This window comes from Lissotriton vulgaris, chromosome 6, assembly GCF_964263255.1.
Source record: "Lissotriton vulgaris chromosome 6, aLisVul1.2, whole genome shotgun sequence".
Taxonomy (NCBI): domain Eukaryota; kingdom Metazoa; phylum Chordata; class Amphibia; order Caudata; family Salamandridae; genus Lissotriton; species Lissotriton vulgaris.
Window position 1 is genome coordinate 1,491,278,958 of NC_141694.1, and position 20,461 is coordinate 1,491,299,418.

Consider the following 20,461-nt stretch of genomic DNA (forward strand, 5'->3'; position numbering starts at 1 on the left):
GCAGACCGCGGCGCTCCTATTGTTAGACCTGAGCGCCGCGTTTGACACGGTGTCTCTTGACATTTTGCTGCGGCGTCTGGAGGAAGTGGGGATTGTCGGGAAGGCTCTTAAGTGGTTCCGCTCATTCCTCTCGGACCGTTTTTTTTAAGTAGCCATTCCACCTGGCCAGTCCTCGTACCATTCTCTGGAACTGGGAGTCCCTCAGGGCTCTGCTCTCAGCCCCACATTATTCAACTTGTATGTGAAACCGCTGGCTGCCGTCGTCAGGCAATATGGCCTTACGATGACATCGTATGCCGATGACACGCAGCTGGCGGTGACACTCAGTGGGGACCCTGAGGTGACTGCGCCCAGATTCCGGGCAGGACTGATAGCTGTGGCTAGCTGGATGCGTAACAACTGCTTACAGCTTAATGCCAAGAAAACCGAGGTCCTGATTGTGGGGAAGCAGGCGGAACTCTGGGGAGACCAGTGGTGGCCTCTCGAACTGGGGGCGATGCCCATTCCAGTGGACGAAGTCAAAAATCTGGGGGTATGGCTGGATTCTAACCTTTCCTTTACCAGCCATACAAAGAAGACAGCAGCCACTTGCTATGGCATTCTGCGAGGGCTCAGACCAGTCCTCAAATTTTTCGACCCTCCCACACGTCAACTGGTGGTTCAGGCCTCTATCCTTTCACGGATAGACTACGGGAGTGCCTTGCTCCTTGGAGTCAACCAGGCTGAGGCGACTAGGCTTCAGAGGGTGCAGAACGCTGCTGCACGGGCCATTGTAGGCCTCCCGAGACGATGTTCTATCTCTCCTGTCTTGGCCTCTCTGCACTGGCTTCCGGTCAGACAGAGAATCAAATTCAAGGCTCTCTGTCTGACATTCAAGATCTTAAAGCTTTCTTCTCCCTTGACAGGCCTTATTTCATCTTATGTCCCCACGCGATCCCTCAGATCCGAAGCCCAGTATCTGGCGAACAAGCCTAGGTTCAGGCTTAGTAGGATGGGAGGACGTTCCTTCCGTGTGCTGGCGGCGGATCTATGGAATTCCCTTCCTGTTCACATTCGCGCCCTCAACAGCTTGACCCTCTTCAGAAGGGCCATCAAAACCCACCTGTTCATCTCTGTTAGCTAATATTCCCTTTTTTTTCAGCTCTGATCTGTTGTGTTGTTGCATATGATCAGGCGCCAGGACGCCCCTTCGCTGGGGCAGCTGTTGCGCCTAATAAATGTTATTAACATAACATAACATAACCTTATCATTAATACACCCTAACATGAACTCAACCCTGGTACTCTCATCTATGCAAGTTTCCAATGTGTTTAGTTCTGTTATGCACTCTTAAACTAACCATCTATTCTCTTTCCAAAAGGAAATAGTTCAAGTATAGTTCTCACTTTGGGAAAATGATGCAGGGAGCGTTTTTAGTTATAGATTTCTTGTACTCATTCAGTCCTGCAGCTTCATTAGTTAAGTTAGGTAGGTGATCATATATCTGGCCCGAAACAGTGCACCAATATTGATAGTTTACTCTCTGAGCCTAGGTTACACCCACACACTCTGGCTAATTAGCAAATTATTTTTCTCCATTACTCCCACTACAGTACTGGTTCTGCAGGTTGCTAGAGAAAGAATGGTAGAGCTGTTAAATTCTGCATTGTGTTTTGATCGTCCACACTTAACACAGCACGTGACCCACAAACTATGGCACACCGCAAATCAGACGAATGAAGGTTAACACCACAATATCCAATATGATGTCCGAGTACTTAATTTTAATTTCCACTTGAGTGTGCTTAGTTTACTCATTTTGTAGTGTTATGTTTTTCGTTCTAATCTTTAATCAGACTGTAAACGCCTAATATTACTGTCACTTGTAACTCTGCTTTTACATATCTTTTTCAGCTCTCTTACTTTGAAACACATCATTTCTTGTCACATTCTGCTTCTTGTGAGTGTACAGAACAGCCTCCATCGCACTTACGCCTGCTGAATTGAAAGATGTTTGTTTTTGGAACACTTGAATGTTAATAGAGAAAGTTAAACATATTACCGTACTTTCCTGTTTAACAGCCAAGTGAATTCCCCTATTTATCTGGTTGTATGGTTCACTACATGTCTTGTGATATTCATCAATGTATTTGAATTGTTTTACTAATCCTTTTTTCACATATCAATGCTCTCCTCGTTCTTTTGTTGCTGGAGTCGCCATTCCTGTCAGCACTGCTAAATTTCTCCGCTTCTCCTTTTAGGCTCCAGAACTATTCCCTGATTACCGCTTGTTGATGCGCTAACTTGTCTTCTGTGCTTGCAGTTTTACTCTTCACCAGAGTCACAAAGAAGACCCCACTCCTTAATGATTTCATCTTACATAAATTGTTTCTCAAATGCCTCATCCTACCATCTGGTTATTCCTAAGGTTCACCTCCCTCTAAAAAATGTCCATTCACGTCATCTCAATCCCCAGCTTTCTATGGAATTTACAACCCCTCCCCCCATGTTCTGTTATCCAAGGATACCACAGGAGTTGTTCCTCGGAGGTTTGCAACTCCAACACATTCTATTCGCCTAGCCCCAACCACTTAACCAAGAACTAATCCTGGTAACCAAAGACAATCACCTTAGATACTATTTGATCTGGTGCTTTCCTCCAACACTAAACCAACAGTCTAAACTAATCCACTTATAGTTCGATTATTTGAAGAAGCAACTTGCACTTCACAAAGCACATATTGAATATCACGATATCCCTAAAGCAAGCTGTTAAGAAGTAACTCCACAAGAAGTGAGGTGAAAAGGAGTTTATTTCGAACCGGATTCTTCAGTGCCAACCACTAGAGTGAGCTCACCAACATTCCAAGGCGAGCTTCACTCCAACATTCTAAGGTAGGTCGAACCAACAGGGGAAAGGGGGGACAGGGAGTGAGGAGGGGCATACCAAGTTACAACACAAGCTGCTCAGTGTCAGGTCCTTTATGCCACTCTCCTTGCACAACAGGCACAAACCTATAAACTCGGCCAGAAATAAGGCTCGGCACTCTACCAGGCAGTGTGCTCTCTGAAATAATATAATTTCAGATATCATGTGTTGATATCAATGCTATAATTTCACATGCTATAGTTCCTGAAATATGCAAGGGTATACTGAATACATGGAAAAGGGGCAAATTACAGTTAATGTAGTGTAGAGAGTGAGTTGACAAGACTTTGTACGGAGGTGCGTGACTTGTAGTAAATTGAAGGCGGTGCGTGAGTTAGAATTTTTGGTTATAACTGTAACTTTAGAATTTTTACTGTTTGTATAGTTTAAGCTGGGTTTATAAAGATAAAATAAATAAAGTCTTCCTAACTCTAACCCATCTTTAAACCTTTCGTTTTTTCACTGAATTTAAATGTTTTTTTAAAAATAAGTGTGTTCCAAATCATAGTGTTAAGTGTCATTTAATTGAGTGTTAAGTGCAGTTGCATAGAGTATAGTGAAGGGCAATGTCATACAGTTTAGTGTCATAGTGTCTAGTGTTGTAGAGTAGAATAGAATGGAGTAGAGTCGAGTGGCGTTGTGTATATTGGTGTAAAGTATTGTACAGAGGAAAGATGTTGTTTGTTGTATAGTGAAGTGGCGTATCGTAGAGTGGAATGTTGTGGAGTGGCATGTCATACAGTACAGTTGAGTGTCTTACAGTGGAGTGTCATGGACTGCAGTGTCATGCAGTCGAGTGTCGTCGAGTATAGTCTCTTACAGTGGCATAGAGTGGTGAAGAGTGTTGTAAAATGTAATGGCATAGAGTGGAGTACAATTCAGTTTTGTGGACTGTCATCCAGTAGAGTTGCATAGAGTATTGTAGTACCTTACAGTGTAGTGTCGTACAGTGGAGTGTTGTAAAGTGGTGTTTTGTACAGTGGTACAGTGCCGTGGAGTATAGGATACTATTATAGCGGGGGTGACTAGTAATAGTGGTGGAGTGGTGTGTTGGACAGTAAAGTGGCATGTACTACAGTGTTATAAGGTGCGTGCAGTACAGTGGGTAGAGTGGATGGGTATAGAGTGAAGTAAGGTGTCATATAGGGGTATAGGTTGTAGTAGAGTCTTGTAGAGTGGGGTTGCATAGAGTATAGTTGGGTGTAGCATTGCACAGTGGACCGGCGTAGAGTGGAGTGTCGAACAGTGGCATAGAGTTGGCCAGGGGAGTCATGTATGTGTTGGGACACAACATCATATCCTACACCGACGATACACAGCTCATGGTCTCCTTTTCAGAAGACCCCTTCACAACACTGACAAACTTCGGCAGATGCATGACAAACGTCGCTCAATGGATGAGGAACAACTGTCTACACCTCAACTTAGACAAGACAGAAGTGCTGATCTTTGGAAACACCTCCCCATTGAATGATGCTTGGTGGCCCCTGGACTAGGACCCGCACCAACACCGACCAACCACGCCTGCAACCTTGGCATCAATATGGACAGCAAGCTCACCATGAAAAAACAAATCAACTCAGTCTCATCCGCCTGCTTCCTCATACCTCCACACACTCCGCAAGTTTTTCAGATGGCTCCCCATTGATAGCAGATGCACCGTCAGACAGGCCCTGGACACCATTCGACTGGACTACGGTAACGCACTCAATGCAGGAATAACCTCACACCTCCTCAAGAGACCGCACACGATTCAGAAGCAGCAGCCAGACTCATCCTAGACCTCCCCAAGTGGACCCACATCACCCCTCACCTCAAGAAGCTCCACTGGCTCCCCATTCAGAAGAGATGCCAGTTCAAGATGTTGTCTCATGCCTTCACAGCCATCCACAACCAAGCCACCTATCCACTTGTTGTTCCAATTTATGTATTGCCGTGCCATAATTTAACAAAAAAACATCAGAGGAGTTTAAATGATTGTGTATCCCCAGGTATTTGACAGAATCGATACACCAGGTAAGTGGATATTCACAGGCCCATCTGACTGTGCTTATAGTAAGGGGAAATAGCACAGATTTGTGCCTATATATAACTAGGCCTGAGAAGCCGCCAAAGCATACAGTGGAATGGTGCAGAGTGGCATATAGTGGAAGAGCATAGAGTGGAGTGGCATACAGTGGAACAGCATGGAGTGGCATACAGTGGAGTGGGGTAGAGTGGAATAGCACATAGTGGATTGACATGGGGTGTAGTAATGTACAGTGGAGTGGTGTACAGTGGAGTGGTCTAGAGTGGAATAGCGCAGAATGGATTGGCATACAGTGTATTAGTGTACAGTACAGCGCCGAACAGTGGAGTGGTGTAGAGTGTAGTAGCGAACAGTGGAGTGGCATACAGTGGATTAGTGTGGAATCGAGTGGAGTAGCATACACTGGAGTCGCATACTGTGGAATAGCATAGAGTGCAGTGGTGTACAGTGGAAAAGCATACAGTGGAATGTAGTAGACTGGAGTGGTCTATAGTGGCGTGCCGTATCTGGTATCTTAGTGGACTAATGCTTCCACTGTAGGGGCCTGTGTTCAACTTCATAGTCACAGGTTCAAATTCCGCTGGGTCCACTCAGCCTTTTTTTTAAACTTAATTTACCCATTTTTGGATTAACACATTACCAATTCCAGCAGCTCCCAAATAGTACAGTTGCAACATTTCTCACCATAATACAGATGTTACTGCAGAACATGGCATCTGGCTCCACTTCACTGTGCACGCCCATCACAACAAGTGGTTCACTTACATCTCGCCAATCTAGTACCAGGATCGTTTCCCATAATAAGATCCCTCCCCTACATAAACGCATAATATGGAAACCATACTAAAGGGATATGCAGAAACAAAGGGCTAAGCTCATATTTGGGGAACATCACTTACAACGCATTTTTTACAACGCACTACCATTACATCGCAACCATTACAACGCATACCATTACAACGCATTGCGCTGGGGGGCGCTCTAGGATAGGGAATATATTTAATTTACTATCCAACACCTTCCCTGCTATCCACGGGGACTGGAGTTGGAATAGTAAATTAAATAATTCACTATCCAGCGCCTAAAAGCATTATGCGTTGTAATGGACTGCGTGGTAAAAACCGCGTTGTAAAGGCATGCGATGTAAAAGCATGCGTTGTAGTGACACCAATCCTCATATTTCTGTGCTACAGCAGTCAATCAATACCAGCAGGCTCAAGTCCAGTGTCGGCTTGTGGGGTAGGTTGTGAATGTGATGTAGTCATGTAGCATTTGGAAGGGCCCTAAATATCCTGCGGCTGGGATGTACTGGGCAGCCTAGTAGCATATAAATCATAGTTAATGTTACAATATGCCATGCTATGTAACCAGTCTTTGCACTGTAGCACTGCCCTCCTCCCCCACTTGAGCGCAGTCTCCCTTTTCGCCAATAGCAATCCTAATGCCGTGAATTTCCTGACCGCCGTGAGGATGTTGGTCATGTATCCCAGCAGGGCTATGGCCGGTGCAGGGTCCATGTCGAACACAATCATGTCCCCCAGTGTAGGAAAGTCATCCGTCCAATATCTGCTAATCTTAGGACATGTCCAAACTAGATGCGCAAAATCCACATGTGGGGCCTTACATTTGAGGCAACAGTGCGGTCTGTCTTGATCTATTTTATAGGACATTTCTGGTGTGATGTAAATTCTACGTAGGAATTTAAAGTGTAGGAGCTTATGACCTCTTTAGTCTGGAGACAGCATGCAGCCCATTGCTCATCAGTTATAGGATGTCCCAGATCTGCCTCCCAAACTGGCCGTATCTTGGACTGGAATTATCCCCAAACAGGCCCTGTACAACTTCGAAACCAGATGGTCCCTCCTGCTGCTTTCTATAACCGTGAATAAAGGGATGAAATGTTGCGGTTCAATGGGGAAGCCCGGAACTTTGGCCCGTAAGGCTGCTAACAGATGAGTCAGTACGAATTTGTCCATAAATGAGGCCTCAGAAAATTTGTCCCTGTCCGTGATTGAGAAGCTTGGCCCTCTGTAGACAGGTCCCCTATTTTGGTCAAATCAAATCGGGTAAGAGTGCGCAGTACTACTCCTTCCCCAGTTATTGGGATCCAGCGTCGGTTTGGGAGCGGTAAGCTGGGAGAATACATAATCGGCTATCCCATCACCCGGACCAGTTTTTGCCAGGCCCAGCTGGTGGTGGATATTCACAGGCCCATCTGACTGTGCCTATAATAAGGGGAAATAGCACAGATTTGTGCCGGCTCACTGGTTAGAGGCGGCAAACCCGAGAGCAGAGGACGGCCCGGGACCAAGGTTCGATTCCCGGCGCGGCAGGTTTCTGGACTAGGGTCAGCGGACTCGATAATTCTCTCGCCTCGGTGCCCACTCTGATCAGCGATCACACTCGGCAACTCTGGGCATTAGCTTGCCTCATCTTCACTAACGGCCCCACCAGATCGCTGGGGATGCCTGGTCTCACCCTGGAGATACCCATTAAGGGACCATCTCTCAGGGAAGCCAGGAAGGGTTTCGCAGCGGTCGAAGCGCCTTGGGACCCTCCGGGTAAGTAGTGCGCTATATAAATGCCTATACATTTACATTACATTTACATATATAACTAGGCCTGAGAAGCCGCCAAATCTAATTACTTCTCTGATCAGGGGGGCTAAATTATAGCGAGGATCCCTGACATACAATATGACGCCATCTGCATATAAGGACACCAATAATGGACCCAAGTTAAATTGCATCCCCCTGTGCAGATACTGTTCCTGAAAGTGTCTAATAAGTGGGTCCATTGCCAGAATAAACAGCAATGGAGACAAGGGGCAGCCCTGTCTTGTGCCACAGGATAATGTGAAGGAGCGAGAAAGTGTGCCATTTAAGCACAATCTAGTAGTGGGAGCTGAGTACAGCAATGTAGTGAGATTGACAAACCCGAAGGGCATGCCCAGCCGACGCATCGGGTCCATATAAATGGCCACTCCAAAGAATCAAACGCCTGCTCCGCATCCAGCAGCACCGCTGCTGCCGGTGTAGCCAGATTAATGCGGTGCAGGACTGTAAAGAGAGTTCGCAGATTTAAGGAGGTAGATCTGTGAGGGACAAACCCCGACTGTACTGGGGATATCATTTTATCTAATAGCAAAGCCAGATGGATTGAGATTGTTTTCGCTAAGATTTTATAATCAAAATTTAGCAACAAAAATGGTCTATATGCACAGCATTGTGAAGGGTCTTTACCGGGTTTGGGTAATAAAATGATCACCGCTTCTCTCAAAGTGGGAGGTAACTGATTCCGCTCAAGGTATTCATGTTATACTTCAAGGAGCTTGGGAGCCAATATATCCTTATACCTTTTATAGAAATCTCCTGTGAAGCCGTCGAGGCCCGGGGCGGATGAAAAGGGCTCCGCAAGAAAATCTTGCATATATTTATCCATATAGACCATCGCGATCTCCGCAAAGTAATCATCTTGCTCCGTGCACTAGTTTGGAAGTGTATAGTTGTTCATAATACGCCACGAATGTGTCTCGGATTGCAGATGTTTCCGTTAATGTAATTCCCGCGTCAGAACTAAGGGATGTGATGTAGGCTTTGGAATAAGGGGAATTCAGTAGTTGGCTAGCGTGCGTCCTGGCCTTTCACCTTCACCATATTTACAGGTTACTCCACATTTGCTGAGGAGGGGAGTCTTTCTTTCTGCGGCCTCCCAAAACTTTAACAATAACACCAAGCGGCGTTGCTCTTCCTCAGCAGCATCAGCGGAATTAATCATAGCGGCTTCCAATGCTGTCAATTGCCACTCATATTTGCTAGAGTGTTTCTCATATCTTTCAAGACACTGGTGTGCTTTGAGATAGTGATGCCCCTGATGTAGGACTTGAAGGCCTCCCACAGCATCGCCCATGTGTCCACTGACCCCGTGTTTAATTCAAAATAAACCTCAATGGCTTCTCTAATCTCAACATCGATTAGGTCATCATTTAGCTCCTACGTGCGAACCGCCACTGGCGCTCATGTCCTTCCGGCCTGGGAAAAGCGTAGTTTTAACAAAAGGGGGGTGTGGTCGGAGTATGTCCGGGGAAGGATCGCAATGTCAATACACCATATGTGTGGGATCGGAGTGAGCAGCCAGAAATCTATTCTGGTCCGGGTGTCGTGTTGTGCTGAATAGTGTGTGTACCCCGGGTTCGCCGGGTAGCGGACCCTCCAAATATCAGCGAGTTGAAATGCTTTGCATGTGTCCAGCAACACCGGAAGTGACCTAGGCTTGGAATCAGCTGCATTAGAGGAGCAGTCTATAGCGCGATCTAAGAGTAAGTTAAAGTTCCCACCCAATAACATATTGCCTGTGCCCATGCGTAACAGCGCAGCGTCAAGATCTAGAAAAAATGTGGGGTTGTCCACAGTTGGAGCGTAGACACAAATGAGCATGACTGTGTCCCATCAGTCTGCCCACAACTATTGTGTATCAGCCCTCTCGGTCCGTATGGCAGCAAGTCAAAGAAAAAGGGAATCTCGTATGTATTAAAATCGCTGTCCCCCGGGCATAGGCGCTGTAGTTGGAAAATAATCTGTACACACCCCACCCAGATACAAAATGTGTGGAATCAGACCGGGGCAAATGTGTTTCTTGCAGAAATGCTATGTCCACCTTATGCTGTTGTAGATAATGGGGGTACAAAAGGGGGTGGTGATGGACGGGTCATCTGAATTAATCAAACACTCACACCCAGTCAAAAGATCTGGGTTTAATTCATCACCGTTCTTTAGCCCACTCTGCCACCCCAGTTCAGACATGACCATATGCAAATCAGTCTGACCCTGTGCCTCATGGGAACAGTCCAGCCCGAACTGCTAAGCCATGTCTTCCCTGGACCGGAAACAAGCTTCCGAGGACCGGTTTCTGGCATTCCAGCCGTCTTCAGCCCGGCTTGCTTGAATCCAGTGGCAAAGTGAGCAAGGCACTCACGTCTGAGCATACCCTGCCACACTTATGGCGGCCAAAAGCGGTACAAAAGGGGGTGGTGATGGACGGAGTATCTGAATCAATCAAACACTCACACCCAGTCAAAAGATCTGGGTTTAATCCATCACCGTTCTTTAGCCCACTCTGCCACCCCAGTTCAGACATGGCCATATGCAAATCAGTCTGACCTTGTGCCTCATGGGAACAGTCCAGCCCGAACTGCCAAGTCATGTCTTCCCTGGACCGGAAACAAGCTTCCGAGGACTTCTGGCATTCCAGCCGTCTTCAGCCCGGCTTGCTTGAATCCAGTAGCAAAGTGAGCAAGGCACTCACGTCTGAGCATACCCTGCCACACTTATGGCGGCCAAAAGCGGTACAAAAGGGGGTTGTAGATAATGGAGCACATGTTTACCTTTTTTATGATTATTTAGCTACCGGACATTCCAGGTTAAGAGGGACAGCTTTGCAGGATCAGCTAAGTCATGAATGGAAGTCATAGCCACAGTGCAGTGCAATAATGAAAGTGTGGAGTAAAAAGAGCATCAGCTGCATTGCCATGGTTGGAGCTGGTAATGAAATACCAACTAACAATTTGTGAATATACCCCGACCCCCTCCCCCCACACACCCGGAAACGCAAGGCAAACACCCATTTAACCAATTTCCCAATGCATCCCAATAACATCCCAAATGGAGAGTAAATGACAAAGGTTGGTGCATTATAATCTGAAAGTTCAACAGAGTTCTACGCACCTAGGGGGGTGGCAATGCTCCAATGGTGCCCAGCGTCATATTAACAATATAAAAGAGAAAACTGAAAGTCATGCCATGTCAATTACCATAACCACACAAAGTAATACTTGGCATCTATACTATTGCAATACAGGAGCAGGATAAATGCAAATTGGCTTGAGGGTCATTCACGAGAGAAAAGATCAACACTGACAGCAGAACTACTTTGTGGAGAGGATTAGTCATTGCCAACAACTCGCCGCTGAGTGTCTGAGTTTTTAGAGAATTTGCAAAATGCCTGTGCTTCAGAGGTGCTATCAAAAAAGCGGGAACGCCCATTAACATCAACCCGCAGTTGGGCTGGGTACAGCATGCCATATCTGAGGCCTAGATTTCTCAGCGCTGCTTTGACACCAGTGAACTTGCAGCGGGCTTCCTGCACCATAATTGTGGAGCCCTGCCAGGAAAGGTCACCTCGTTCTCTAGCCAAGAGTAGAGCTGTGACTCAATCCCAAAAGTTCATTATACGGGCAATGATTGGGCGTGGTGGGCATCTAGGATTGAGACGAGGGCCTAAAGATCGATGAGCCTGTTCTCCCACAAAGCCAGAGGTGAACACATCCCTACCAAAAATGTCAACCAATAGTGACTCCACAATGGTGTCCATTCTGCCCATGTTTGCTGACTCCGGAACCCCAATAATACGGATGTTATTGCGCAACTGCATGCTTCTAAATCCTCATTTTTAATAGCAATGTCTTTCAGGATTTTCTCCATACGGTCCAGGTTGATTGAGTGGCGCCGTCTTCAAGATCCGTGATGCGACATTCCGCTGTGTCCAACCTGTTTTCATGAATGTCCAATTTAACCCCATGTGAGTCCAGGCGCTTTTTGAGCATATCTGGGCGGCAGGTGAGATTGTTGGGGTAACACAGGCCTCAATTTAGCAGGATCTGGGCAGACGGGAATCAGATTACTGGCTTCTCCTCTGTAATTAGCAATAGAGGCCTTTATCGCTGCAACAGAGGCAGCAGGCCCAGGACTATGGAAAAGATGTGCCCCGCAAAATATGGGCCAGAGAGCGAGGTCTCAACAATGTAGAATGTGCCGCATCTGGCCGGAGGACGGGAACCGAGGCCAGCAACCAGTGTAGAGAAGCGCCGCCGCCACTCAGTGGATTACGAAGTTATTCACCACACAGGGTAGGCCAGGTTCCAGTGGGAATGAAGAGTTACTTATGGGTGCCCATTAGATGTTTTGCAGGGTAGACGGGGCAGCACCCCCCCTCTAAGGCGTCTAGCGGTCAAGGGCGAGCCGAGCCAGATACATCCAGCTCCACGCAGCCCAAATCATTCAACAGTCTCGTGGCCAGTGGGCGTGTGGGTGCCAGCAGCTCAAACCCCCGCGCGCGCCGGGAAGTTGCCTCCCTGGCATGCCCGAGGACCCTGTCTCCTTGAGGGCCTACAGGAGCATCAGTGGAGCAATTGCGGCCCCCGCAGCAGTTGTCAAAGCGGGGGACTCCGCGACGGCCAGCAAGGGCGTAGGATGGCGGGAATATGTAAGTGATGCACTTACCGTTGCCCCAGCTTCTCCACAGGGATCTGAGTGCTGTCAGCGTGCACCCACAAGCTGCAGGCCAGCCCCTCCAACAGGCCGCGTCAAAAGGTCTCCACAGGCTCCGCCCCCTCAAATCACGAAGTGGATTTTTGCGTATATACGATCGATTTCTGGGCCGAAAATATCACTGCCACAGCTCCATCCGATGCAGAACAAGTGTCGCGTGTTGTGGAGCCAAATTAAGGATGTTTTCATTGTAGCTTCAACGCCGCATGGCCATCTTGGTCCGCGGCTTGGCCCTGCCTGGGACCACTCAGCCTTTCATCCTTCTGAGGACGATAAAATGAATACTATTGAGTTGAATAACAATATACATCTGTTATTCAGCGCCAAGATACCCTTGGGTGAACGTGCGCTTTACAAATACACCTTATGTTATGGTGTATAGTGGAGTGGCGTATGGATGTGCATTACATTTGCCAGGAATATACAATATGATGTACAGATTAACTTAGGACAACGATTTGTGCTGGGTTTCTCCAGATTTACCAAGAGCCGTTGCCATCGCACACCGAACTATGTCCGATGATCAACTACTCTTTCAAGACCACCAACTTCCCCGATGCCTGGAAACAAGCCGAAGTCAACCCCCTCCTGAAGAAACCCTCCTCTGACCTGATGGACCTCAAGAACTTCAGGCTCATTTCCATGCTTTCCTTCGCAGCCAAGGTCATCGAAAAAGCTGTCAACACCCAGCTAGTAAACTTCATCAAAGCTAACAGGATACTGGACATCTCCTAATCCGGATTCCAAAGCAACCACAGCACCCAGACCGCCCTACTCACCGCCACCGACATCCGCTCCCTTCTCGACTAGGGCAAAACGGCAGCCCTCATCCTCCTGGACCACTCAGCTGCATTCGACACCGGCTCCCACCACACCCTAGCCACTCCACGATGCCTACATCCGCCCTCGACTGGATACATTCCTTCCTCACTAGCAGTACTCAGCGGGTCAGATTCCCTCCCTACCTCTCAGAACCGACAGAGACCAACTGTGTAGTATCCCAGGACTCCTCCCTCAGCCCCACCCTCTTCAACGTCTACATGGCCCCCCTCGCAACCATCGTCAGGCACCACGAGCTCAACACCGTCTCTTACGCCAACAACACACAGCTTATCCTCTCCCTCACCAACGAACCCAACATCACCAAACACAATTTCCAAGAAGGGATAAAAGCTGTCACCCCCTGGATGAAGATCAGCTGCCTGAAACTCAACTCAGAAAAGACAGAAGTCCTCATGCTTGGATCCATCCCCTCCACATGGAATGACTCCTGGTTGCACTTTGCCCTCGGAAATCCACCTACCCCGATGGACCACGCACGAACCCTCAGCATCATACTAGACTCATCGCTCACAATGAACCGCCAGATCAGCGCCGCATCCTCAACCTGCTTCAACACCCTCTGCATGCTCCGCAAGACTTTCAGATGGATCCTAACTGAATTCAGAAAAAAACGTCACTCACACACTTATCAGCAGCAGACTGGACTACTGTAATGCTCTCTACACTGGACTCATTAAGAAACTTCATTGCAAGCTCCAGACTGCCCAGAACACCGCAGCCAGACTGATCCTCGACATCCCCCATCGCAGTCACATCACCCAACACCTGCCCGATCTCCACTAGTTCCAGTCGAAAGAAGAATAACCTTAAAACTCTTCACCCACACATACAAGGCCCTTCGCAACACCGGATCTGCATACCTGAACAGTCGCCTCTCCTTCCACGCAACCACAAGACACCTCCGATCAGCCCTGCTCTCTCTGGCCACCGTCTCTCATATCAACAAGACTAGAACAGGAGGAAAATCCTTCTCCTACCTCGCAGCCAAAGCCTGGAACACCCTACCCATCCACCTCTGACAATCTCCCACATTTCCCCTGTTCAGGAATGACCTCAAGACCTAGCTCTTTGATTGACCCCAGCACTCTACGGTGCCACCAGTGCCCCCCTCGCCCCCAGCACCTTGAGACCCTCACAGGTGAGTAGTTGCGCTTCACCAACCTTGATTGACTCTGATTGATTGACCAAGTAAGCAGGGCCCAGCACAGTGGCCTTGCGTTGCTTTTTAAATGGGACCTAAGTATTGCGTTGCCCATAAGAGACCGATTGTGACACTAGGGTAACACAATACAATAATACACCTGGCCCTCAGTTATACATTGTGACACAGTATACTGTGGTAAGTTTGTGGTATTCCACTATGCATGCCAATGACAAGGCAGTATATAATTGGCAAAATTAAAAGGCAGATATATTTTTTTGAATACGCTTTACCTGTGTTCTTGGTAAGGGTCTTAATTAAAGGCAAGTAGTAAATTTGATTATTATTACCTACCTATTACCACAAATTGTTACTAGGTAGGGAAATTTATTTATATTTTTCTATATATTTTTAGGAAAGTTTACGAGTAACACACTAGTACCTAGGAAGACCCATTTTTTTAAGCAATGTGCAGGTTTTAAAATAGTTTTTATGTTGTGCAGTAATTTCTCTGTATTTCCGCAGTACTCTGTACACATTTTTATAAGTAATTAAATATGTAAAACATAAAAAATACACTGTAGTACAGTATATTTGTGAAATATAGTGTATTACAGTGTTTTCTATTTTCTTACATATATTATTTTCTTTTATTGTTTTAAGTACCGCAGTACCTCCTTAGTACTACTGCCGTGCTCTGTGAAATGTTTTAAAATTATATAGAAACTATATATAATTTTTCCCTACCAAATAATGCTTTGATTAAGTGGTAATAGGTAGGGAAACCTTATAAAACCTAATGCTAACCTATATCTCTAACCAAGAACACAGGGAAAGTGGCCTTTAAAACAACCTGGCTGCCTTTACCTATTGTAAAGGCAGTCAATAGCCAATCACATAATGCCTTGTCATTGCTAGGTACATCTGTACTTTCATGAAATACCGCAAAATTACAGTAACAAGAGATATCACTAAGGTAAAATTCTTTATAAGTTGAAAAAAACGTACCTGTGCTACCCAAAAGAATCATCCATACACCATATTATATACTCCTGCCAAATTTCATTAAAATCGTTTCTGCCATTATCGTGCTACATGTGAGTACAAAGTCTATAAAAATGCATTAGTGCCAAATCTTGTTTTGGACCCCCCTATTATCTTTGCACCCCTTGACAAATCTCCATTAAACTTTGAATCATCCGCCAATGTAGACAAGCATTGGCATAGCCAATAGGTCTCGCCTTTGGGACCGTATAAGTGTTTAGCGAGAGCTATTGGCTTTGTCAATGTGTTTACGCTATGTTGTAGAGCAGTGTGGCTGCTGTGCAGCATGTTGGAAAGTTTTGATAAAATGTTATAAGCATTTTTGTTATATATAACCAAGTAAAAATTATGTGAACGACCCTATTAAACTTGCATCCACACCTGCCATTAAATATGCCAAGACACCCACACCTGTCTGTAAACATACTAAAATGCACACCTGTCTGTACACATACAGAGATGCAAATCTTTTGGTGAGCATACCAAAAACACTACAACACACATCTGTAAACACACTAAGATGCACACATCTGTAAACAGAAAGATTCACACCATTCATTAATTTAAACATCAGAAGAGAACCATATCAATCTGTTCAGGCATACTAAGGCATGCACACCACTCTGTATACATGCACAAGGATCCGCATCTTTTAGTAACATACCAAGAGAACCATAGCACAGCTCTGCAAATACACTACAAGCTGTGCACCTGTCTGTAAACATACAGAGATCCACACCTGCCATTCAACATACCAAAAGACACATACCTCTCTGTAAACATGCTGAGGGAACCACACGTGTGTGTAAACATTGAGAGATGCACAACTGTTGGCGATGGTACCCAACACAAACAACCACACGTGTCTTAGTAAACACACACAGAGGTGCACACCTCTCTGTAAACTTTCAAAGAGATGCACGCAGACCACTCTGTAAATATGCAAATAAACCCATAGCCATCCAATGAAGCATAAATCCCCATAAACCTATGTGCATGCCATTAATGTCTGGGCAGGGATGGCACAGGGGCTCTGCCAGCTCACAGACAGGCAGGGTGCGCGTGCCAGCAGCTCACACACATCGTGACTTCCTGAGCAGGCCTGCCTTTGTTCTACGCCATCAGTGCTGCTGCACCGCCGGCAGCTTTGTTATTTCAGAAAGCATTGAATGTCTCTCGGTGAGGCGTGTGTGGGCAACAGGTCTGCGTATGCAACGGAAGGGGGAGGGAAGGAGAAACCGGACGAATGGAGGGGAGGGTACAGACGGAAAGAACGGACAGGAAGAGGAAAGCGAGGGGTGGGGGAGAGACAAAGAAGATGTAAAAGAGAAGGGGGTTTAGGAATAGGGAGGCAGAAGCAAAATCGAGTCTGAAGGAAGAGAAAGCCGGGGAGGTGGAGAGCGAGGGAGAGGACTCAGTAGGAACGAAGGAGAAAGGGGAGGCAGGAGGAGACCAAGGAGAGACAGGGAAGCGAAAGGAAGGGAGTGATGGACAGGTGAAGGGAGAATGGAGAGGGAGAGAGAGAGGGTTATAGAAGAAGTGCTCTGTGGTGGGGGAGGGGGAGCTTTTTAAAGCTCACTCACTAAATGTCTCACCAGAGCAGAGCATGCGCCAGCTCAGGCGAGACCTAAAAAAGGAATAGGTTTACAAAGTTTTTGGGAGATTTGCCAAACAGGTGCAAAGTTATTAGCGACCAAAAATTTGCGGAATTCTTCTCTCGGGGAATCCTAACTATAACTACAAAGTGGCTACCCCCACACTGTGTGATATAAGTTGTGCTTTAAGAGACCTTCCTAAGGTCACAGAATCTTGGTGTCCAAGTGTTTAGACAGTAAGTTTTTATGTATGTTGTTTTGTATTTTAACCTTTTTTTATGTGTGACTAGTGTTGTGCTTTAGCCTTTACACTTAATGTCAAATTTGCTTTACCTGTATATTTCTCATCAATTTCCAATTTTTCTGTAGTACACTGAAGATGAAGCTAGAAAACTTGGAGTGGTTGGCTGGGTTAAAAATACAAGACAAGGGACGGTAATCGGCCAAGTACAAGGCCCAGAGGATAAGGTTGAGACCATGTAAGTGTAATAGTGCCTTTGCTTCTTAATTTTGATAATCATGGAGTTCATGCAAAGTACTTTCACATGAATAATTTGCCATGTATACAAAAAGGCTTGATTTGTCAGGCATTTATTTCCTAACCAATAAAATTTCTAAATATTCTAGTGAGGTATAATGAGTGATCGTCATTCGTTGGTAAATTGTATTGCATCTGTGTGCAAATCATATATTTTGATGCAGAAGAATGTTTATATTACACATTAATTCTAGCACAGAAAATGTGTCTTAAGCGTGGAATGGGCAGCACACAAAGATGATGTCCAGTGTGATATGCTTTGTGAAAAAGCAGAAAAGTGGATTCTAGAAAACAGTTGTCTTCAACTGCATAAAGCATATGTTGTGTTGGCCTTAGTCAGTGGCCTGGCAGGATTTGATAATGTGTTTTATTTTATTGTATGCTTGTACGCTTATGGCTGCGTCGGCCGCATAAAGTTTTATGAAATGTGAAAAAATGTGTCTTCTTATACAAAGTTTGTCTTTGCCCTAACCGTGTCCCTTGGTATTTGTCTACACATCAATTTAACAAATAGAACAGATCCCTTAAATTGTATGTTAAATGATTAAATTACTACGACATTGCTGTCTTTTTCTCAGATAGAACCTTTATCATTACTAGTTATGTGAATTGATAATAGTGTGTAGGATGGTAACCCTGTTAATGGAGTTCAGGGATCCTATTAGATATAATTAAACTTTTTCATGATATGAGGTGGATTTTATAGAACTAATTAGACCCTTATGTTTTAAAAATAGACTCTAGGTTGTATCAAGGTTAGTGGTTGTCTATAGTACTTTAAAATATTCATCCCCCATGCTGCTTGAGATGGATACTCCGGCTAGGTATGCTTTTTTTACCAATTGTTTTGATATGCATCCTATCAATGTTGAAAGCTAGCTCTGAAATGAAAATGGATTGCTTAAGTTCACTGCTTAACCAGTATCCATAGATTTGTATAATATTTTTCCCAAGTCTAAGTATTGTTAACACTGCTTTTGTCCTACATATCAGGACAGTAGCTACCCCTCGTCGAGGGGTACTATCTGGGCCCGGTGAAAAGATACCTGAGAGTGTTGCAAAGGGGTGGCTGCATGGAGCAACTGTTGAATACTATGAAAGTCTACAGGAAGGGAGTGGATTAAGAGTTGATAGGGGCTGGAGAAACATGGAATACCTGGGAAACGTAAGCCAAATGCATTCATTGACAGGCTTCTTCTCATAGAAGTGCTGTGACTCTTTTTTCTGTACTGTGCTGATTCGCATAGTGTAATCCAGGTGTATGGTTTCCAAGTAATTCAATCAAATAAAAAATGTAGGTACTGTGCACTGACAGCCTGAAAGGCTATGGTCTACTTTGAACAACATCTTAAGCAAGTAAATACATTTTACATTTCTTTTTTTTCAGAATCATCAAAAATCTTTTGCACACCTCTTTATGGACTGCATAAAGGGTGAACAACCTTTACAACAAAACTTTTACAACGCACTACCATTACGACGCAACCATTAAAACGCAAACCATTACAACGCATTGCGCTGGGGGGCGCTCTAGGATAGGGAATAGATTTAATTTACTATCCAACACCTTCCCTACTATCCACGGGGACTGGAGTTGGAATAGTAAATTAAACTATTCACGATCCAGCACCCCAAAGCGCTATGCGTTGTAAAGGTATGCGTTGTAAAAACTGCGTTGTAACGGCATGCGTGGTAAAAGCATGCACTGTAATGTCATACATCCTGCATAAAGAGACATAGTAGTAGAGTTGCTTTGCTGTTCCAGTTGCTGTTTAGTTGTTTTTTTAAATATCATTTTATTAGCTATTAAATATAATTGCACCAAGCGATTTCTAAATGTCGCAGATGTATGTATACATGGCTTAACATTCCAGTTAGTGACTTGTTTTTGTTCTTATGAAAATTCCATGTTAACCTTCTTATAGTGTGAGCTCTATAGCTAAAATAAGGTTGCGTGGTTTACCGAACACCATCGTGCCCTCGCCTTCCTTTCTTCCACTATATACATATTTAGACTAGTTTATCTTCATTAAGTTCTGGTCTATTTCTGATTTATTTTTGCCTTTATGGAAATGTTCCATCCATTTGGGCTCAGGACCTTTAGGCCTATTTATTCATAAGCACTCCTTATTCATTCAGAATAGATACACCTTGGTCAACTTTGAAAGGATAAATGTTGATGCACCCATGACGCGATTCAGATTTCAGCTTTGTGGTTTCACAGAATCAGTGTTAGTGCTTTAACTAGCTGAGGTACTTTACCAAGCTGCAATCCAGTTATTCGCATCTTCCATATATTACATTAGTCTGTTATAAAAACACATGAATGGTTCATCCAAGTTCTGTGACTTTTTGGGCTAATGGATGGTTAATAATGAACATCTGTTATTTCAAAATTAAGATAACCTGGGTTAACATGCGATCTAAAAAATATATGTTATGCTCGCAAGAATTGCGGATAATTCATTATTTAATAATAACTTTTAGACACAGGGCCCACTCCATTTATGGAACAAAATGGATATTTATATTCGGAAAATGAAACCACCCTTAAACATCGCCTCAAAAGATACCCCAGCATAACCACCTTGATCTATATAGCACATAATTTACCAAATCAACACAGCTAGCAACCCACGAAGCTTGTGTACTCACACTGCCAGCATCTTTTATACTTGTGCCGCTCAGTCTATTATATTACTCTCATATTCCTAACTGACCCCTTACCCCTCTGTATATCCCATGGGTTTTATTTCTTCCTTGCACACTTACCTTTTCCATCTTTTACCTTCTCCTATTTTCTATTTATTGATGAAGTTTCAACCAACAATGCTTTACCCTAATCAATAGTCTCAGTGGCTTACCTTAAGTTTTAAATGTACCACTTCATGTTTAAATGACTTTTAGCATTATATGGGATTTGTATATTATTTTCCTGTATACCCTCAAAATCAATAAAAAGTTTGGAAACCGAAAATGTATGTTATGTTTTAAATTGAAAGGGTTTGTCCTTATAAATTGATGACATACTGTTAAT

The 20,461-nt window shown here is 44.9% G+C and overlaps 1 protein-coding gene across 1 annotated transcript in view; it reads left to right on the forward strand.

Annotated features, from left to right (window-relative positions):
- The window catches only part of ACYP2 (acylphosphatase 2), an 834,305-nt gene that overhangs the window by 163,509 nt on the left and 650,335 nt on the right, over nt 1–20,461 (forward strand). The window contains exon 3 of the mRNA XM_086927647.1: nt 17,256–17,365. Coding sequence (XP_086783773.1) covers nt 17,256–17,365 — 110 coding nt within the window. The remainder of the gene's footprint in view (nt 1–17,255; nt 17,366–20,461) is intronic.